This window comes from Delphinus delphis, chromosome 18, assembly GCF_949987515.2.
Source record: "Delphinus delphis chromosome 18, mDelDel1.2, whole genome shotgun sequence".
Lineage (NCBI taxonomy): Eukaryota > Metazoa > Chordata > Mammalia > Artiodactyla > Delphinidae > Delphinus > Delphinus delphis.
This window is the reverse complement of record NC_082700.1, coordinates 67026895-67049709: the sequence shown is the minus strand read 5'-3', so window position 1 is coordinate 67049709 and position 22815 is coordinate 67026895. Positions and strand designations below refer to the sequence as shown.

The window sequence follows — 22815 nt, the reverse complement described above, 5'->3', positions numbered from 1 at the left end:
AATGTATGTGTAGCACCCACTCAAAAACAAACAAAAAACTAAGATTACTGTCATGCAAGCAACATATTTAATAATAATAATAATGGTTACATTTATTGTGTGCCTACTGTTTGCCAGGCTGTGTCGAACATTAACTCAGTGAGGCCCAATAACAACCTCACGTAACTGCACAGCTCAGCTTTCTTAAGCACTGTACTGTAGACTGCCTTCAACTCGATCAATATCTGTGTGGCATATATGGCCCTATCAGGGCAGATCCAGGTTTTCTGAGCAATGAAGCTTAGAATTTTGGGGACTTTTAAGAAAAATAGTTAAAAGTTTTAAATATAAAATTTATAAATACAAAATTTGGCCTGGAAGTGAATGTTTGAGAATTTGAGTTTAGAATAATTTAGAATTTGAAAAGAAGTCACAACAAATTACAAAATTTAAAAAGCCAAATTATCAACATCGGAAATACAGGAAAACACATTTTTATCAATGAGTCTCTTGGCACACCTCAGTAATAACTTTCTTCCTGGCATTTTTTGGCTTCATTCTCCTGTTACCTCTCATATGATCATGATTTTGTATCATCATTCTGTGTGGCAAGAATAGGTCGTTCAGTCTTTCCTGTAGCAAGGTTAGTTGAACTTTGTATTTTATTAATCATAGCTTAGAAAAGTTTCTTCTAGCTCTGCAACATTTGGTAACATCACATAAGCTTTTAGGATTGGATAAACCTCTGTTAGGTTTCTTCTGTACAGGAGCTGTGTGATTTGGGGGCATTCTCAGTTTGCGCAATGACTAATCTCAAGCACCTCCTAGCATTTCTGGCCCAAGCACCTTGGGATGTGCCTATATTGCAGTATGGCCCCTGTGTTGCACCTCATATCGATTTGCCTATATGACACTGGGTGGACCGACATAGTGGACCATGTTCCTGTAAATCTTCCTACACCAGGATGCCAAGCAGCAATTGAACTCAACAGGGACGTACGTGTATGGGGCCTGGAGAGGGGTCTGTGCAAGTGAGGGGCATTCAGCTGTCTTAATGACAGTCAATGTGTCTCTGGATCCTGGGCTAGATGCTGCGGGAGCACAGAGATAAGGAGGCCCGGCCCTGTCCCAAGGCACTAATAGTGGAGGAGATGAGCTGTCCATGGGTCATTTCAATGCAGGGCAGAAGGAACTGCACCCTAGGACTGCTACTAACCCAGATGCAGTGGTCAGAGACGGGACAGGCTGCCTTTTAATGGGTTGAGGTGGTGCCCCAGTTATATGGCCATGCACTGCATGCCCTGGGGCCAGAGCAACTACGCTTTAACTTTTTCGGCATCTCTGCCTCTGTCAGATTTGTTTCTTTAGAGGAAGGATTCTGCTGCTAAAATAAAACATCTTTGGACCTCTGCCTGAAGGGCTGTAGGACTCTGACAGGTGTATAGGCATGGGGAATGACAGGAGCAGGCTTGTCAGAGACAGTGAACCACACTGCTTGTGTCATGGGCGCGCGGGGCTGGAGATGTGACTGGAACCTGTGCACCTGCTTGCCCAAGGAGGGCTGCGCCATCACGTTAAGGAGTTCAAAACCTTGCCCACCTGAAGAATTCTCATTCTTCCCTCAGCACTCGTGAAGCAGCACTTCCTTGGTGAAGTGAGGAAACTTTGCAGCCGTGGACAGTAATTGACACCACCTTCCGCCCTAGCTCTGCATTAACGTCTGTCCGCAGCTCTCACTATACTGAATTAGGTGTTTACGAGCCTGCCTGTCCCACTAGTCCAGGGTTTCTGTGACTTGGTTCCATGGCTATTCTCCAGGGAGGGACAACCCTCCCCCCAAAACTGGGTATAAAATGTAGAAAGTAATGTGTATATACATTTCTGGGGGGAGGGGGCCCATGATCTCAAAGGGGTCTGTAACCCAAGGAGGTTAGGGAGCTCAACACTGGGCTTGTTCCTTGTTCATCCCTAAATTTACAAATTCCAGCACAGTTCCTGGGTCATCATGATAGACCAGGGGTTCTTCAGAATCCCTTGGAGAGCTTGTTCAAGCATGGTCCCCATTCCTGGAGTTTCTGATTCAGGCCTGGGATGGGGCCTCAGAATGTACATCTGTGTGAGCTTCCCAAGTGATGCTGGAGGTGCTGTTCCCGGGCCCCCACTTTGAGAACCACTGTTGTAGACTGTTGTGGACTGAAAGTACCACAGTCCTCGCCCTGTCTGACTTCACAGTAACCGAGAACTGAATGTTCATAGATAAGGACTTTTAACCTCCAAACGGGGGAGAAAGCTGAAGGACTCGTGTGTAGATTGAGTTACATTTTCTACACACTGTAAATGCACAGTACATGCACTGTACATGTTCTCAATGTCCTAGACTCGGGAGCTGGCCGAGCCCCATCATGCCTGGGGAGACACAGTGTCCTGGAATATTGAAAATTCAAACTGGTAAGTGTGCAGGGGTCCGGAATCTGGTAGTTCTGATGGCCTAGGAGCCGTTCTAGGAGTATTGACCCTTCATCAATTTGGGTAATTCTGGACTCAGATTTTTTTTCGTTTGAAGATAAAAAATCAAGAACTTGTATGTAAATTATCTCAATAGAAAAGAAAAAAAGTAGCTCTTTGTATAATCAGGACTCATAAGATGGCTGCTCTCTTGCTGTCTTGTACATCCCCTGCCTGACCCTGCCCTGCGTCACCCTTACTTTATGCACATGATTGCCTCCCTCTCCTAAGCTGACGGTTTAGTCAGTATATACCTATGTGATTGGTCTGAGAGTGACTGTTCTAGCCCTGGGACTAGATCAGCTCCAGTATGTTTGGTCATCAACAGGAAACCGCGGCCCTCACTACGGTTGCTAGCCCAAAGAGCTGCAGGGGGATGTGTTCCAGCAGTGCCCCTGGCAACCGAGGAGCCTTCTGATGGCATGTCCCCATAACTGATAGCATCCTCCTCCTCTGTGTAGCGAAGATTGCTGTCGTGTCCTACCTGCCGTGAGCTGTACATGGTCAGCTGTTGCTCTGGGACTTCGGCCTCTGGCTTGTAGGAGTCCCTGTTCAGTAAATCGTTGATGTCTATGTCGCCGACTCCAGGTTCTTCCTCTGGCCTCATGGCCGGGCAGTTGCAAGGATTGCAGGACTCTGGGGTGCAGCCCAACACTCTTGGAGTTATGTCACCAGGAGAAGCATTGAACTTAGGTGTGTTGAGATGGCTTTAAAGCCAAGGCCATGTGCCAGCTCTGTGCTAATAAAACCTCTTTCTTCTGAACCAGGACTAGGGGACTGGCAGTCTGATAATTAACCTAATTTCACTTTGCTGTTAGTGTACATTCCTGTTAGCAGTGATGCTGCAGGCCAGTTTCCTACACTAGTGGGCTGTCCCCCACACTTGTGACCAGCTGGAAAAGCTTAGTGGAGCTGAAGAACACTGAACAGCTGTAACCAGTGAATCATCAGTTTAAAGAAAGAGTGGAAAATAGGCGATTGTGCTCTTGACCCACAGTTTGGTAGATAGGTCCGCCTCAAGCCTCCCAAGCCCCTCTCTTCTGTCATTTCTTTCTGTCTTCTTTATCTTGCCCTTATGTTTCCTCCATCCCTGCATCTTCTACCTCCGCCACGCCTAGGTGTCTGTCACTTTTGTCTCTTTCTCTCCCCCATCTCCTTCTTGTCTCTTTTCTTTTCTTTCTTCACCAGTCAGTCTCCCTTCTCAGCCTTTCTCCTCGGATAGTTTCTTTCTTTCTTCCTCCTAAAATCCACATGTAGAATCCACATTGTGCCAGTTATTTGTGTTTGAAGCAAGAGCTTTTTGCCTTGTTCTTAACTTAGGTAGCAGGTGAGTTGCTCTCCATTGGCCCCTTTTCCTTGGAGTCAGCAGTCCTGTTGGGGACCGTGCTCCCTGCAGCTGCCGAAGACCTCTGCCCAGTCAGGTCTCCAGGAGTCACTTCGTTGAGCAACTTAAGGATTTGCACAAGTTTCAAATCTTCCCAGTCCTGGAGTCCCGAAGACCAGAGAAGACGTGTTATTCTTCTCTGAGATTTCCTGTATTTCTCATTCTTCCCTGAGATTTCCCTTATGCCATTCTTCTGTGGGCTTTCCTGGTTAACATGCATCATCAGTCTTTAACAGAAACGCTGGCTTATAAGCTCTCCACAGACATGCCATAGTTGAGCATTGGTGAGCACAGACCCTTAACAAGGAAGCCTGGAGAAGGAAGGGTTCTGACTGATAGAAGACTGGGTTCTAGTCCCGTCTGCCGGCTACTTGGGACGCTCAGGCAATCAGCTCAATTTGTGATCCTCAGTTTCCAGCCTCAGTCAAATGGAGTGATGTTTCCATGCCTACCTTTTGGTGGCGTTAAAAGATAAACTGAGGCATATTAAACATTTCAAGAGTTTATTTGAGCAAAAATCGATTCAAATTGGGCAACACCCAATTCCCAGTGGTTGGGAACACTCTGATGATAGGAGCTGGTGAGAGATTTACATAAAGAAAAGTGCAGAAGCAAAGAAAGGAATAATTGATTGGCACTAGCGTGAAGCCTAGTCGGCTGTGCTGGGTTGTCCTTAGTGTTTTGATTTCATTAACCTTGAGGCATTTACAGGCTTACATTTCAGTTTGCTTACATAGACTGCCACCTCAGACTGATGGCCTCCTTGTCTAGTTAATTTAACAGTGGATTAAGTGTGATCATCTGTGTGAAAACACCTCAAAAATTAACAGTGGCCCACAAAAGCAAGGTAATCCTAATACCTACAATGTTACATAAAATACTGCCAAAATACCTTCAGGGGAAAACAGTAATTCATCTAATTAACAAAAGCGTTATTTGGTATGCTAAATAGCAAAACTGATTTATGAATATGTTAGTTGTTTTCATTTACTAAACATTTAAGAAATCCAAGTTCAGTCAAATGGTGAGAAGTGTCATTAAATGCACTTAAGAAGCTGTAAACATTGTCTGTATCAGTCCAGACGCAGAAAACACATCAGTTGATTGAACATGGAAAATTAATGTAGAGAATTATTAAATTGGTAAAAGGGGATCAACTACTAGGGAGTAAGGGTAACTCTAAAGCATGGATCAGCAAACTATGGCCCGTGGGCCAAATCTGGCTGTTGTACTGCCCCTCCCCCTGCCATGCCAGTTTTGTTGAGATGTTGACGTACACCACTGGGTTGCCTGTTTTTGTAAATAGAGTTTGATTGTAACACTGCTGTGCCCGTTTGTTGACTGTGGCTCCTTTTGCTCTGCAACAGCAGAGTTTACTAGTTACGACAGAAACTGTAAGTTAGCCAAAATATTTGCTCTCCGGCTCTTCACAGAAAACATTTTCCAACCCCTGCTCTAAGAATACAAGCCTAGTCTATCCAGGGAGCAGAGACCCAAGGAAAGCACAAACTGGGAAGAGCCCCCCAACCCCCGCCTGCCCCACCCCACCCCCCAAACCTGCACCCAAGGCTAAGATTCAGGCCTAGGTGGAGGGAGTGCGGCTCTGGTCTCTGGACAGTGGAGAAGTCAGTCTGCTGAGGATCTGCAGGCTAGAGGCTGGGAACCACCTGCTGGGGTGCCTGTGCAACTTCTGGAGGGTGTGCGCCACTGGGTCTCTCCCAGAAAGCCCCCAGAAAGCCCCAAAGCAAAAAACCCAAAAACCAAGGAACAATTCCAGAACACTGGAGCCTGAGAAAAGCCCCTTTCTAAGCAGTGTCCCCGCAGCACCCTCTGCTAACCAGGGCTAACACTGCGGCAGTTTTCTGAGAAAGCAGTCTGACCTTACCCTGTGGCCTGGAGGGAGTGGAGCTGATGCTCTGTGCTGAGGGGCTGGAAGGGGAGGTACCCAGCTGAGGATTCCCCTGGGCCAGCTAGTGCCTGTGGAGGTGCCCAGGGCTGCAAAACTAGGTCACCCGCTCTGGGCTTCGCTGGCTGCAGTCATGTGCTTGACACATACAGGGCAGGGGGGGAGCACAGTGTCTGTTCCATCCTGCAGTCTTTCTCCTTCTGACCTCCTTGTAATGGAAGTTTAGCTGTCAGAATCCTGAGCTCTGTCACTGTAGAAAGCTCTGTGCCTTTTTGGATTTTATTAGGAATATAGTCATGGTTCCTAAAGAAAATGTTACTGATTGTGACATTGATCCATTTTGCCAACAAGCACCTGTAGATTGATTACTATATACAACATAACAAAATAAAATAAAGGAAGAAATGATGTAAGTTGAATTAAAATATTTTGGAGAATACTTTTATTTTGTGTCAGTTCTTACTTAAAAATAATTACTTGTGTAAATGTTTTATTTGGCTTCTTTTGAATGTAAAAACATTTTAACATTACAGATATTTTAGAGGAAGAAATTACCTACACTTTCACAAGATAGCTTTAATTTTTTTGATTGTGTATATATATTTTCAGTCTCCGTCCATAAACATGTACTATTACCCAATTATAATAATTGTGCACATGTCTGAGCACTGTGTTTTTTCCTCAGCATATCATGACGTCATGTAGAGTCTACTTAAATCAAGTAATTGAAGTTAAAACGAACATTTTATTCTTATATTAGGCAGAGCAAGCTGACTGCTTCATTAAGAAACTTGAGAACCTCATTGGCATAACACAGTAGATGCTTTAGTTCTTGTTCTCAGGCTATCTCAGTGCCTGTTTCAAGCAGACAGCCTTCAGCAGGGTGATTCAGGATCCAAACTCCTTTCGTCTTGGGGCTTCACCCTTTCCTCAGGCCTCCTGAGTCCACTGCTGGATCCTGTGCATGCTGCTGGCAGAGGGGAATAGGGAGAGAACAGGGGAGAGAGGCCATCTCAGCTAGCTTGGGCAGCTGTAATATCAATAGAGTGGGGCTTAAACAACAGATATTTATTTCTCATAGTTCTGGAGACTGAAAAGTCTAAGATCAAGGCACTGGCAGATTCAGTGTTTGGTGAGGGTCCACTTCCTGGTTCATGGATGCTGTCTTCTTGCTGTGCGCTTGCATGGTGGAAGGGACGAGAGAGCTCTTGGAGGTCTCTCTTCTAAAGACACTAATCCCATTCATGAGGGTTTCACCCTCATTACCTGATCACCCCCCCAAAGCCTCATTTCCTAATCCCATTATTTTTCAGGATTGGGTTTCAACATATGAGTTTTCAGGGCACAAGCATTCAGTCTATAGCAGAGGCTTTTATGAGCCAGGCTTGGCAGCGACCACATCCCTTCCACTGACATGCTGTTGGCCAGAAGACAGTCACATGACCACACTAACCATGGGGAGGCTGGGAAATGTAGTCCAGTTCTATTTGGAAGGAAAAGAGACAGATTTGGGGAACACAAAGAAGTCTCAGTTACAATTCCTAATTTAGATGGCACTTACCCGATGTCTTTATTATATTTATTATCTGTATATGAATTGTCATTTTAGTATATAGAGCATTTGTTGAAATTGTGTTATCAGATGTTTTTTATTAATAGTTTCAAAAATAATCTTGCAGTAATGAATTTATTGATATAATGAATTTACTTCTGATAAGTGTGTGTGTGTGTGTGTATGTGTGTGTGCACATGCGCACGTGTGCCTTTTTAAGCGCTTGGCATACCGTGCTATAGTTAGTTGAATATATATCTTTATCCTTGACTTAGCCCAGTTAGTGCCTTGCATGTGGGAAGTGATCACTGAACACTGTGGCAATGACTAAAACTAGCTGAGATTTTTACTGAGAATAAGTTTGGAAATAGCTAGAAAAGGCATATTCTCTCTTTTCTTTCCCAGTTGCTCCTTGCCTCTTTCTTTGGATTAGTGCATTCCAGGGATGATCATCCCTACCCCCTGGGGGTCACCCACAAGCCCTGGTTTAAGTACTTTTTTCCCTTGCTTGCCTGATTTTGGTCCAGCTCACATTTCTCTATGTGTAGGTGTTGTATATGTAAGTGTATAGATAGTTCAGGTTAGACAGGGATATTTTGAGACTCAGAGATGAGTTCCATAGAGTTTTATATAAAATAGTGAGCTCTGGGGATTGCTTTAAGCCTAGGGCCAAGAAGAGATGGTCACGGCTGGAGCTGGTGGCCTTCACTGCCAGACCATGGCTGGACCTCCAAGCAGGGCAGTTCTGGCAAAGCTTAAGGCTTAGAAGGGGACTGACCTAGCCAGGGGTGACCCAAGACGTGACTGGAAGTTCCACCAGACTCCATAGCCTCCTTTGTGTTTAAATAACCAAACAAGCATGAGGACCATGAAGTGTTTTCTTTCCTTTGAAGACAACTTGTTTATCTTGTTTCGGATTCTTCCTGATAGCAAAACTGATACACTCTCATTGTAGAAAAGTTGGAAAGTACAAAAACATGTAGAGTAGGATGTATGAAGTTCTTTAGTCTTAAGAAGTTACTTTTATCTTATAAGAGTGTTCCAATTGCTTATCTTTTCACCTTCTAGGCCAAACCAAAGCTGATTGAGCCACTCGACTATGAAAATGTCATCGTCCAGAAGAAGACACAGATCCTGAACGACTGTTTAAGGGAGATGCTGCTCTTCCCTTATGATGACTTTCAGGTAGGTAACTTCTAAGTGTGTGTAAATAGAGCCGTGTGGAATTATTTTTGCATATATATGTGTATATATGTGGGTGTGTGTACACACGCAGATCTGAATATATGTTACATATGTATACATATATGTATGTGTGTATGTACATGCATATATGCAAATACATGTGTACACATATGCATAAACACGCATACGTATATGACACAAATATTTTTTCAAGTGTGTATCTTTTATCTTGAATAGACGTGCTATACTCTGGGCTAATTCTGTAGACACAGGTGTCTCCTATGTCTTAGGAAATTTGTTTGAAGAGGTGTCTAGGGGTTTTGCCAAGTGCCTTAGAGTCTTAAGGATGGGATTTGCTCGGAAGCAGTGGAGGATTTTGCCATGCATCCTTTTAGAATGTCACTTTGGGAGACTGCCTTGAGAGAGGCCCTGAACTGTGTGTGGGCTCATAGAGAAGAGTTTGGGGGTTCTGACATCGAGGAATGTCCTAACATTTACCTCACTGATGCAGTGACAGGTGCTGTTTCTGGGAGCTCAGTAGCTGCCAGCAGGGGACTCAGCACAGCTTCTGCTGTGAGCTGCTCTAGATTGTTGCTTGAAGCCTTTCAGACTATGGCCTGTGGCTGAGTGACCCACAAGAGCTTTGAGCCACTGAGGAGTGATAGAACCCCAGTACCGTTAGATGCCTGGCAACCTGGAGTCATCTTTGTCTACTGGAGATTCCAGTTATTGCCCTTGATCTCCTGGGACTTAATCTTGGCACTTCCTTCTTCTCTACCTGATGCTGTTACCATCCAAGACCTGTCTTTTGTGAATTAAACTGCCTTATTATTTTTTTTAAAGCTTCCTTGATTCTTTGTTGTTTAATTTTAAAAACTAGTACATACTTGTAACAAACAAACAGGCACTATTGAAACACTTGACATTAAAAGCCTCCCTTACCACCTTCTTTTTAATCCCACTCCCCAGAACATAACCTGTTATATATACAGTTCTTTATGTACCAAATTGTCTTTAGAAATTTCCATGTTAATAACAATTGTTAAATTATATTCCTTGAAGTTTTTTTTTTCCCACCAAATTTAAAAGCTTCCAGTTTACAACAAAGGTGAGAATTTTCACAAATGTTCACTTTTTCTAACTGTGGGTAAAATGATTGTTCTTTAGTTCTTTCCTGAAAAATAAGGAATGCCACGGAAATGAAATTGACTACTAGTGAGATGCTGCTGCCAAAGTACGTTCTGCTCATAAATGGTTTCAGATCACGCCCCCAAATATGATGCCTTGAAAACTTCATTACAAGAGTAGATTACCTAGCTAAGGGATGAATAAATGGAAACCTCAGAATGATGCCTTTTGTTAGCATCATTTGTTAGCATGAGAAGTTAAATCAGATGATTACAAATTATACTCCATGTTGACGTATTTTTCCTGTCGTGTGCTCTGAGGAAGGTAAAGGTTGAACCTCAAGTTTCTCTGAGCGTGAAGTATGGATTCTTCTTGGTATCAGTTAGAGTAACAAAGTTATTTCGAGTTTTGCAGCCTGGAATGCAAAATTGTATTTGCAAACCTGAGATAAAACTGCTTAAGAAGCAAACAAACCACATAAATAATATACACTTAATTTAATTTCATCTTTTATCTCACAGACAAGGAACCTGGATGTTTAAGCATTTGTAGAAACAGATGATTGAAACTTTGAGAAAAACTCCTTTGTCCCTTTTGCCTGTAACAACTTCTCTGGGGATACCAGACACAAATATTCTAGGAACGGCAGAGAACTCACTGACATTCTGCTGGCCAAGATTGAATGAACAGTGTTAAGTTCTGCTTGGGGGAAGTTTTTTCAAAGATTAAGGAGCTTGAATTTCAGCTTTCATCCCCATCACAGTAATTGTGATGGGGCACAGTGAAGTTTGGATAGTTATTTTTTTCTAGGAGACTCCTGTATTCTAATCCAGTAAGGTTATATGCTTTCTTGCTAAATTGTCTTGATGATTTTAATAACTGTCTAGTTAGTGGAATGAGCCAAATGTCTTAGTGATGTCACAGATTCCTTCTGTCTGTCCCTGCATTTTTAGGCAGAATGGGAGCAGAATTATTATTGTATTATTAGAGGCAGAGGGAACAGATTAGATCAGGGGAAAGTATTTTACTTCGTATGGAAAAATGGTAGCAAGTTGGTTAGGAAGTGGGTCAGATAGTGAGCAAAATGCATAGTGGGGTTGATTTGCAATCCTATATTTACTAGTTAAACAATATTAGTTATCTGTTAGGATAATAGAATTTGGTGTGAAGTCCTGTCAACTATATTCAAAATGACAATTTACTAAACTATAGGTGTGCATAGTGATGATAACATTTGTACAGGTCGCAAGTAGACCCATGTTGGTATTGGTCAGCCCCTAAGAACGTCTGAGTTCTCTGAAAATGATCCTTATGGAGATAAGGTTTGTTGTTGAGTGTACTTGTCTAAGGTGGGAGAAGAGTGTTTAAAACAAAAAACCCCGAGAGACAAAGTCAATGTGAATTTTAAAAAGGCAAAAGGACAGTTCTCAGCTGTCAGAATATTTATGCAGTGAAGTTTTATCTGCCAAGATTGGGGTAGGACTACCGTGGCTCATATAGACTACGCTTGTTTTTTTTCAGAATCAGACCCTGGTGCTTTGGGGTCGTTCTGTTCTGTCTCTGCCCTGGCTTTATGGTTCTCCTTCCCGGCAATATCATCTCTTCTTTCCCATCCTTCTAGAACCTTCTCACCCTTTGAGGCCACTTCAAATCCCGTCTTCTGAAGTTGTTCAAATCCACAGTGATTTTTTCCCCATTCTCTTAGTTCCTCTAATACTTACTGTCTGCATTGTTACATGAATACCTAAGTGCGTTGTCTAGAGCTTTTCAGTAATGGCTTCTCACGCTTTTTGTGTTCAAGTGTCCCCACCCGTGCTGTGGCCCTGGGGATGGGGCTGTGCTGGTGCTTCTGTCACCTCCCTCCCCACCCATCCACCTCCACATCCACATGACCTCTGCATGCCGGATGCCAGGCTTGGGTGCTTCTGGCTTCGTATAAAATCTGTAAAGTTATTATGAACATTAATTAGTTAGTTTTCTTTGATTCATGAAGGGACTATGAATACCAGTGAGCACATGTGGAAATGCCAGTGACTAGAATTGTAAAACTTTTTGCTGCGCCGATGATTTGGTCTGGTGGAAAATTAGGTAATTTTTGAAATAAAAATAAAATGGGGGCTTCCCTGATGGCGCAGTGGTTGAGAGTCCGCCTGCCGATGCAGGGGACATGGGTTCGTGCCCCAGTCCGGGAAGATCCCACATGCTGCGGAGCGGCTGGGCCCGTGAGCCATGGCCGCTGAGCCTGCGCGTCCGGAGCCTGTGCTCTGCAGCGGGAGAGGCCACAACAGTGAGAGGCCCGTGTACCGCAAAAAAATAAAAGTAAAAAAATAAAATGGAAGCGAAACAGAGTCATAAAAGGAGCACACTTTCTGGTGACTAATGGACCTTTATTGTTCTTAAAGTTTTGTGGCCTCTTCAAGTTTACTTGGCAAAACTCTGAGAACTTACTTTTCCGTGGGTAAATAATAGGTAAACTTTAACAGGCAGTTAGACAGAGATGATAACCTTTAAGATTAAAATGTTTTAGATCAAGAAAGGTAAGTTGAGGGACTTCCCTGGTGGTCCAATGGTTAAGACTCCGCACTTCCAATGCAGGGGGCATGGGTTCGATCCCTGGTTGGGGAACTAAGATCCCACATGCTGTGTGGTAAGGCCAAAAAAAAGAAAAAAGAAAGGTAAGTTGACTTATTGCTTAACAAATGACAGATCTAAGCATAACTAAATAATGCCCAGGGCTCCTCCCTTTCCTGTCAGAGACACAGAATTCCATGTGAGTCTGGCCGTTGATTTCCAATCAAGGTTCTCCTCCTTCAGGTGGAAGCCTTTTACTGGATGATACAGTTGGTGGTGACATTCTTAACTGCTGGCATCAATCCACTGAATCTATAGCTGGCTTTTGAGCTCCTTGTATCCTGGCTTGTTACACAGCTTACTAATGTTTGTGCAATTTTATAAAGTGATAGAATATGGAAAAGGTAGTAAACAGTAAAAAAGGACGTTGGGAGGCAATTTATGGATACCATTTATATTTCACAAACATTAGACTTCGGTGTCTGATATAAACTAACAAGGCATAGAGTTTGTATGAAAGAAATAAAGAGAGAATGTCATATTCCACTTCTGGGGATATACCCAAAAGAATTGAAAGCAGAGACTCAAAGAGATACTTGTACATCCATGTTCCTAATGGGATTATTCACAATAGCCCAAAGGAAGAAAAAACTCAAGTGTCCATCAATGGGCAGATGGATAAACAAATTGTGTATATGCACAATGGAATATTATTCAGCCTTAAAAAGGAAGGAAGTTCTGATACATGCTGCAACATGGATGAAATTGGAGGACATTACGCTAATTGAAATGAGTCAGAAAAGGACAAATATTGTACATGGATGAACTTGGAGGTTATTACGCTAATTGAAATGAGTCAAAAAAGGACAAATATTGTACATGGATGAACTTGGAGGACATTACGCTAATTGAAATGAGTCAAAAAAGGACACTGCGCTAATTGAAATGAGTCAAAAAAGGACAAATATTGTATCCCACTTGCATGAGATACCTAGAATAGTCAAATTTATCCAGACAGAAAGTGGAATGGTGGTTGCCAGGAGATGGAGGAGGGGGGATGGAGAGTTAATTATTTAATGGCTACAGATTTCAGTTTTGCAAGATGAGAAGAGTTCTATGCATGGATGGTGGTGACAGCTGTACAGTAATGAGGATATTCTTAACGCTACTGAATTGTACTCTTAACAATGGTTGACATGTACATTTTATGTTATGGACATTATACCACAATGAAGAAAAAAGAGCAGGATGTTACGGGTTTTCTGTGCTGTACAGACGTGAAATTGTTGTCTTCCTGGAAGTTGTGTGAGAAGTCAGGGCAAGGAGTGTCTCTCAGGTGTTCTTGCTATTGACATTTCATGGTGTATCATCAATGTCAAATCTCTTTAGCAAGAGAATTTAAAAGATGGGAAAATTATTAATAATTGGCAACTCTAGAAATTTTCACTTTTGGAAAAGTTTAGATACAGGAGAATCCTAGAGTGTTCTCAGCATTGTATCGAAAAATGTGGTCAATCCATTTCCCTTTAAATAACATCCTGATTTTTATTTTTCTTCTGTTTCTTTTCCTCTTCTGCTTACATGAGACTGATAATGATCTACAAACCACTGACCTGAAAAGGAAACCAGGCCCCACAACTTACAAAGGGGCTGGAAGTCCCTCATCTCATTTCCCATCTGTCCTTTTGAAAAGAAAGAATTTTTTTTTTTTCCACAGTGTTTTGTCCTTGCTTTTTATTATATGCTGCCAAAAAATAATCTCAATACTTTGTTTTGGGCTTTTTATTGGAAAGTGTTCTTTTGATAAAGTTCCTCAAAATTTGTATCGGTCTGCATTCAGTGGCCAACAATGTCAGTTTCTGTGAACATTGTGGGTTTTGGGTTATTAGTTCATGTCTAGGATTGAACCTACCTGAAAACTCTGGATAAATAATGTTTCCAAATTGACGTTGTCCAGACCTTCAGGAGGTGAGGATTTTAATTCCAGGTCAAGAATTCTGCCTTTTACAGAAAACAGTGACAGGTCTTTTTTTTTTTTTTTAATCATCAAGTATGTCTTAAAAAGAAAAGCGTATTTTTTGGATAGCACTGATGAGCTGAGTTGAAGAGTGTATTTATTTAGCATATAGTTTAGAGTTATACTCTTTGTGCAAAGAGCTCAGACAGGGTTCCTGCTTTCAAATTGCTCAAAACTTAGGAGAGAAGATATTGAATTAATATTAATAATAAGAAGGAGAATGTGACCACTGTCATGACAAATTGAATCCCATGGGAATTCTTCGAACATTGAGATAGTGGGGCATCCAGGTGCTGAGCCCTTAAAGTGGTTGGAAATGCAGAAGTCCAGCCTAAGAGAGAAGCCAGGGTTATCAGTCTGGGCTCACCCGCAGAAATGTGAGACAGCAGCCACAGGTACCGAGAGCATGAGAGTGCCCTCCAGGGGACTGAATCTTGGGGAACACCTTCACCTAGGAGGAAGCGGGGGTGGGAATCAGATACAGAAAGTGGGAAAAGAACCAGGAAACTGTGGGGCCCTGGAAGGGAGTGAGAAGCGTTTTGAAGAAGGCAGGCAAAAAGAGCAGACCGTCATGCGCTCCTGGCACTGGCGTGGGAGAATGGTCCTCGGAGTTGATAGCTAGGGCATCATTGCCTGTGATGGTTGTTTCTTGCGAGGGCTGAAGAAGTGAGTGCGTGGGGCACAGAGGTTAGCGTTAAATGGTAGCAGAGAGAAGGGATCATCATAAGTCAGAGCAATAACAGGAGGTTTTATCAGGACTGAGAGAATGAGCTAGGAAGGGAAGTCCAGGAATGAGGAAGAGATTGAAGATGCAAGCTCTCGGGGTGAGTTTTGAAGCAAGGCTCTTTAGGGGGCCCTGTGGGGATGGAATGAAGGGTCTCTGCAGGAAGAGTTCAGGAAGGAGACAGAGTTCTGTCTCTGAATGGGAAGGAGAGGATTGGGTATTTGAGAAATTTAGAGGTGGATTGGGCTGAGGGAGCTAATGTCAGGTTGGCCCAGGTGAAGAGCAGCCTGGGGGCGGGTCAGGAGGGTTTGGAAAGCAGGCTATGGGGCTTGGGAAGGGGAGGGCGTAACAGTAAGAGTCATCAGTCAGTACCCCTACTGCTGTAACCGTGGCCACCGCCCTCATCCCTTCTTACCTTGGTTAATCCTATCAGGTCTTCCAGATCCTATCCTCGCCCTTCCTCCTGTCTATGCTGACAGAGTAGCCAGAGTGATCTTTTAAAAACTAAGTTTCAGGGAAGTCTTACTGTGGCCGTGCTCTTGTCCACTGCACCTCTCTGACCAGTCGCCTCCCCACTCTCTGCTGCAGCCATACTGGCCTCCGTGGGGCTCCTCTGTCACTCCAGGCAGCCTCCTGCCCCAGGGCCTCTTCTCAGGCTGTTCCTCTTCCCAGAGAGTTCTTTATCCAGCTCTCACTCACTCACTGCAGGCCTTTCTCCAGTTCTTACTTCTCCGTGAGGCCCTTGCCTGCTGCCATGCCCTTCACCCTCTTGGCGTTCCAGGTCCTCTTTACCTTGCTCTGTTTTCTTTCTTCCTCAGCATATTACTTACCTGCTTCTAAGATACTCACATGTTTATTGTTTATTCATGTGAACCCCGTGAGGGTGGGGATCTCAGTCGTATTCACTGATGTTTCCCGAGCACACAGGACACATGGCACAGAGTAGGAATTCAAGAAGTGCTCATTGAATGGAAGGAGTGAGTGAGAGAAAGAGAGAGTGAGAATGTATGAATCACCAACCAAGAGCGGGCTCCTTCCACCTAAGATTTTGATGAAATCAGCCTTGTTGGGAATGTTAACAGCTTAAGAACAGAGAAAAGAAAACAAAGGATGGGGGTTAAGATGGCAAAGGGGTGGGCGTGTAGCTGCGGGACCCAAAAACGCGGAAGCTGAGTCCTCAGGACTCTCAGCTGCTGGGAAGTGTTCATGGCAAAGGGGTGGGCGTGTAGCTGCCGGACCCAAGGACGCGGAAGCTGAGTCCTCAGGACTTTCGGCTGCTGGGGAGTGTTCAGAGGTGGATGTTGGATGGGGAGGAGAAGACACGGGAGGACCCTGAGGATGAACAAGCTGAAGTGCCTGGTGCAGGGAAGCTGGAAGGATGGAAGGTGGCGCTGGGAGAAGGGGCGTTGCTGTGTTTGTCATCCCACAGGTGGAGTGCTGGGTAGGCAGCGTGGAGTGTGGGTGACTGTGGAGGGCCCACAGGAAAGGTGAACTGACATGTGTGAGCACTGAATAATAGTTGGATAGAAATTCAGAAGATTAATAGACGTGAAAATGTTCAGCCCAACTACCAGGTCTAATGAATTTAAATGATATATAAAATCAAACTGAAATAAGAAGTAAGTTATGGGTATAGCTCCTCAAATGACTATTTTGATCATTTAATGTAAGCTTGACATGGATCCTTAGGCCCTTGGAAGGTATATATTGTAACCTTTCTTGTTAGAAATGCAGCAGGAAAAGAAGTGATTTAGGAACCTTGGTCATTATTATTACCTTGACTGTTACATTTGTTCCTTAATTTGTTAAAACCTTTGTGTTCAGCTCACCCACTTTAAAGGAATATCAGCCTTGGAAGTATGCCAATTCAGTGTTCCTTTGGTGAAGGGGAAAATTGCTTTTGAAAATCAGCTTCTATATCAGATTCTCAATCAGAAAATACAGAAATATATTGAAGAACCATAATTAACTTTGATTTGTGCCATCCTTTCTAAATGAAGGTAGCAGCCTTGTAGGGTAGGAGGACAGTCTGGCCGTAACCAGCGAGGTTCGGCTGATGTGGCACCCAGGTGGGTACTCTGGTCTTCCTCACTGCCCACAGGTGTACCTCTGGGTCCCTGTGCTCTGTGCAAGCAGAGGAGGCCCGTTCTTCAGTGGAGGGTGGCCCATGCCATGCTCCATGGGATGCAACTCTAGGGGATATGACTGATGCGCGTTCTTTGTTCTCCTAGGGAGCTGGGGCGTTCGTACAGAATGCGGTGTGATGGTGCGCCAGCAGCAGGGCACCTCAGGGAGCTGTGGTGCCTTTTGTGAACACCATTAGAGGAAAAACTTGCCAGGTTGATTTCTATGTTTACTAGCACTTTAGACATTTTCTTCATTTTTCCTCAAGACAGCCGTGTGAGGGAAGTAGCTCTTTCCCCCACCTCCCCCACCATACCGGCAATGTATGACATGATTTTTGTTAGAAACACCATGCAGTGCTTAGGAAAACTTATGATCGAGTGGGGAGTTAAGATTACCTACATAAATAACTAGATGAAATAAAACACACACACACAAAATATTACCTTCATAAGTGAATCTAAGATTTTATTCTCTTCTCAGGTAGAATAAAAGATACTGGATGAGTCTAGTAGTCCATTACTATATGCATGTTTTCCCCATATCAGGTCACATTTTCTTTCCTTCCTCTCTCCCTCCCTTCTGTCTCACTCACTCTCTTTCTTTCTTTTTCAAATTTTCTTTGCTTTTTAAAAATAACGTTTGCTCACATTTTAAATAGGTCAGAGAGACCAGTGAAGGTTCTACAGTGAGTGGAATTGGGTAAGCACAGACCTCATGTGTAACCAGTGACGGGTAGAAGGACACTTTTATCTATGTGATTCATGTATATGTTTTAGGTTATTAAACACTACTCACAGGCATTGACAGAGGAAGATTTGAGCCAAGATGAAATCTTAAGACAGTGCAAGCAGTGGAGATTTATTTATACCGTATCTCTAGCATTCACTGAAAATCATTCTTTATTATGGTTATTTGTAACTATAAGACTTTATTATTTTCTCCCCAAATAGAAAATAAAACCTCTGTGAGGGTGGCAAACCATAGTTGTTGTTTTTTTATTATAAACCATAGCTTTTTGAAAATTCACCTTTGCATTTGTGATGTTCCTACAACAGTGCTTAATTCGTGGTAAGCATTTAATATGTTTTTTTTTTTTTTGAGGTACGTGGGTCTCTCACCGCTGTGGCCCCTCCCGTTGCGGAGCACAGGCTCCGGACGCGCAGGCTTAGTGGCCATGGCTCACGGGCCCAGCCGCTCTGCGGCATGTGGGATCTTCCCGGACCAGGGCACGAACCAGTGTCCCCTGCATCGGCAGGCGGACTCTCAACCACTGCGCCACCAGGGAAGCCCATTTAATATGTTTTGAGTAAATGGATGGATTTGAGATCTCGGCACCAGCTGCCTTTGTGGTTGTAAGGGCACAGCTCAAGGTGGTGGGTCAAGGGAGTAGAAGAGAGGCAGACATGTTTGCATGCAAAAACAAAACTCAGAAGTCCTTCAAGAAAAAGAAAAGCTGGGTTTTGGCCTCAGAATCATCAGATGCCATTTAACATATTACTAGGCACACACTCGTGGTTCCTACAACCTGAATGGGTCCTGCTGTGTCCATACCTCTGCCTTTTCCTACCAGGGTTGCCTGGCAGAACCTGGGCCCTGCCGAGTGTCCTGTGTGGGTTTGATGGACCTTGCATCAGCAGCACCCTTGAGTGTGTGCCTGAGATCCAGTGAGGACAAATTAAGGGAGTTCCGTGAAGTTCCCTGATGTCAGAAGTCCTCCAATCAGGACTTCCCCATCTGCTTAGCATTTTATCCGCAAAGCATAACCTCTGCTCCACTGTGTGTAAGATAGGACTTTGCCTGGCGTCCCAGGCTTTGAAGGGCTGCTCTGAGCAGCCCGTCCTGGCGGTGCTGGTAAATGCGCAGAGGGGCTTGTGTGAAATTATCCTTGATGCACGAGCGAGTCCTTACGTGTGAATGAAGGCGTGTGCCTCCCTAAGGCAAGTCCTGAAAGGAAACTTCATTGGGATATTGGAAGTATATAAATAATGGACATGTTTTAACGTGAAGCATATTCACTACGCTAGGTATTCGCACAAAGGTATGGTGTTTTTAACAACTAAAATTGCATTCTAAAGAAGACATAGAGAACCATACACAGACAACTAGAAAATGAAAGAAGCTACACTTGCCTACCCCTTCCTCAAGGCTCTGTTACCGAATAGAATGGTAGTTGTTCTAGACAATAGGGTAGTGGCAAGACCTGAGATGTAGTCATCTGGGTCTAGATTTTAGCCCCAGGTCTGTCTGTCACTAATCTGGGTATTTCAGTAAGCCATAAACCTTCCTAAAATTCACCTTTCCTTTTTTTTTTTTTTTTTTAAATGATGCTCCCATGTAAATTCACCTTTCTTAACCTGTAATTCAGGGATAACATTTGCCCTAAAATTGGGGTTCTCATTAGATGTGTGAGAATCCAAAGAGATACCACCATTCAAGGAAGCTCTTTGTACACACTGGCTGATGCCCGCCAGGCAGCAGGGAGGGAGCTGAGTGCCCAGGATGCTTAGTGGAGTCTCCTTCCTCTCCTCTAGGTAACATCGTTTTATTTTTGAGGTTGGCAGTTTTTAGTTGCAAAGTCATATGATGTGGAGCAGGCTGAGCCCCTTACTCATGGGGAAGCTGGACCTGCCACGTGTCCACTCAGGTGGCTGCAAGGCCTCTCCTGGTTTTCTGGATAGCCAGCCCCGTCCTCACTTCTGCAGTGATACTTAAGTGATTAGAGGGATTTCCCTGCTGGCGCAGCGGTTAAGAATCCGCCTGCCAGTTCCGGGGACATGAGTTTGAGCCCTGGTCCGGGAAGATCCCACATGCCGTGGAGCAGCTAAGCCCGTGTGCCACAACTACTGAGCCTGTGCTCTAGAGCCCACGAGCCACAACTACTGAGCCCACGTGCCACAACTACTGAAGGCTGTGTGCCTAGAGCCCGTGCTCCACAACAAGAGAAACCACCGCAACGAGAAGCCTGCGCACTGTGACGAAGAGTAACCCCCGCTTGCTGCAGCTAGAGAAAGCCCGCGTGCAGCAACGAAGACCCAACGCAGCCAAAAATAAATAAATTTATTAAAAAAAAAAAAAGAAACCAGCTTCTCTGTAATACCAAACACCCCCCGCCCCCCAATTGATGAGTCTGGTCATGAAGGGTTTTGAACATTTAACTTATTTAGTTATAATTTACTGCATTTGACCAAGCTGTTATGTAATACATAATTTTGGGGTTTTCAAGGTAGCAGAGTGACATTTTTATGACTATCAAAGGTCTACTGACATTTATAAATGTACATATATGACACTTTAGGAAACAGGACACTATGCAGTGACAGAGCTACCTGATGTCTCACCAGTTGCTAAGACACTGTCTCATTCGGAGCCCCAAGTGATTCCATTTAAAAGTCCCGACTGCCCATTCATTCAGACATTCAGGTTAGGCCAGACGTTATGTAAGGGTGTTGGAGAAGCAAAGATGACTAGCACAGTCTGAGGTTCTTGAGTCTGGTGGGCGATGCAGCAAGGTTTCTGAGTAATTTCCACAGAACTGCGTGTGTGCCATGTGCTGCAGGAGGTGGGAGTGAGCAGCCCCGCAGCCAGGCGCAGGGGCTGCTACGTTAGGGAGTCAGAAGTAGCCCGCGTGTTGGAGGGTCAGAGACGGGCAGGAGAGGAGTCCAGAGAAGTCAGTACTGTGGGTCACCAAAGGTCAGGTCATGCTGAGGAGTCTGGACTTTATTCTCATGGCCGTGGTGGTGGGGGTCCTTGAAAGGATTCAAGCTGAGGCATGACGCTATTGATAAGTGTTTCAGAAAGATGACTGGCAGCTGTGCAGAGGGCTGGTTGAGGGAAGGCAGACATCCCCGTCAGGGAGGGTGTCACACTGAGGTTCACACAAGAGCCCCCTAAATCGGTGCGTTGTCATGGGGATGTACAGCAAGGAAAGTCCTGGATGGCACAGGGTGATGCTGTTGAGGGAAGAGAGAGAGACAGTTAAAGATGGAAACCTGGGCACCGGGCAAGGACTAGTGAAGAGGAGCTGTCAGAGAGAGGCAGAGAGATGTCCGTTTCTCTGCCCATATTAGGCTCTGTCCTTGTAATGTTTTAGTTTCTCGGGAGTTGTTTTTTATTAAGTCCCTCTAGAAACCTAAGTGGACATCTTTCTCTGGACCCTTGTCTTGTCCCATGCCCTATTTGTTTTCTTGATTATTAGTGCATTAAACATTGAGAATCCTCAGGAAACCGCTTCCCTGGAAATGGACTTGTCTGACCTTCATGGAACACTGTGGCTCTGATCTCTGCAGTGAGATGCGGGGAACGCCCTGTGTGGATTTCAGTTTCCAGCCTAGCTTGGAACTGAATCCTCTCAAAAGCTAGTCATCTGCTCTGAAACAAATGCATCTGCCAGATATTTGGAAAGGTTCCATTACTGCTGTGCTCAGTAAGTTGCAGCTAAGTTCCCAGCCTTGTCTAAAGTGAGGTTTAATATTGTGCAGGATACAAAACGTTTAATGTACGGACATGCATCCAAGGGGGTATTTCCAGCAGATTCAGAGGGACCTAGAGACAGAGGGAGGAGGTGTTGAGAGCCGTCTCTCTAGCAGGGAGCAGTTGAAAATCCACTTGGCGCAGTTGAGCACAATAAAAATTCAACCCAGGGCTTACTCTTTAGCTAGGGAGATGGGCCATGCCCGCCTAAGAGCTCAGTCTTACCCAGACCACCTGGGCTTTGATTTCTGCCACATCCACTTGCCTCCCTTCACTGTGCCTTGGCCCCTCCTACCCTCACTCCCCAGGCCTCAAGGCCCATCTTAGAGGTAAGATGGCAGGAGCATAGGAATCCCTTCTCTCTCTCTGTTCTGCAGCCATACCTACTGACCGATTACTGAGGAGAACCCTCTTCACCTCTTCTGTGTCTCAGGTGGTGCACTTTGGCCTCTCCTTCCTTCGGAGTTGTTCTGCTTAGGACACCCGAGGAGCAGCCACCTCTGAGCTCGCACTCCCTCCTGGGCTGCCCGTGATGTTTGTTTTCTGTCTGAGGGCGGACACTCCCTGCCCTGCGCTCCTTAGGACAGGAGAGATGGGGAGAGTCCTTGTAGATACGCACAGCTGGCTCAGGTTACAGCCCACCCACTTCTTGGGGATTTTGTCTCCAGCTCATTGTTCCTGTGTCCCAGGGGAAGGGTGGGCCTTTTGTTTCAATGTCTGAATCGTAAGTCCTATAAAATATGATATATTAGACACCCAGTAGATATGCATACTTCCCACCAGGAATTAAGAGGGTTGTTTTGTTATAGTTTAATGCCCATTGTAAAGCGATTAATAAAAAAAATCTGGCGCCTTATGAGTTGAGAGGATTAGAAAAATAAAGAAATGATGACACAAAAGAACATCTTCGTTAATACTAACGCCTGTATTTAAGTCTACAGAGTGAATCTTCCCTCCTTTTAATCCAATTCCTTTCATAAAAACACATCAAAACAATTCCTTTCATTAAAAAAGTAAGTGGGGTAATATGACTATAAATCAAAAAAGATACAGCGTATTCATCTTTTTTCTGGATGTCTTTTAAGTTTTTAGTTTCTCACAAAGCAATTCGTAGCACTCATAATAAACCACTTGTGAGAGAGAGACTTAGAATTCCATGGAACTATGGAGTTTTTAAACCACAAAGAAAACCTAGAGATCCTAGAAAATTCTGGATTTGGAAAGTTAAAACTTTCCTCCAAGATTACACAGCTAATTAGAGGCAGAG

The 22815-nt window shown here is 44.2% G+C and overlaps 1 protein-coding gene across 12 annotated transcripts in view; it reads left to right on the top strand.

Annotated features, from left to right (window-relative positions):
* The window catches only part of DOCK9 (dedicator of cytokinesis 9), a 378503-nt gene that overhangs the window by 218789 nt on the left and 136899 nt on the right, over positions 1 to 22815 (top strand). For all 12 annotated transcript variants that reach the window (XM_059995755.1, XM_059995754.1, XM_059995763.1 and 9 more), the window contains exon 2: positions 8395 to 8511. In XM_059995755.1, the coding sequence (XP_059851738.1) occupies positions 8395 to 8511 (117 nt within the window). The remainder of the gene's footprint in view (positions 1 to 8394; positions 8512 to 22815) is intronic.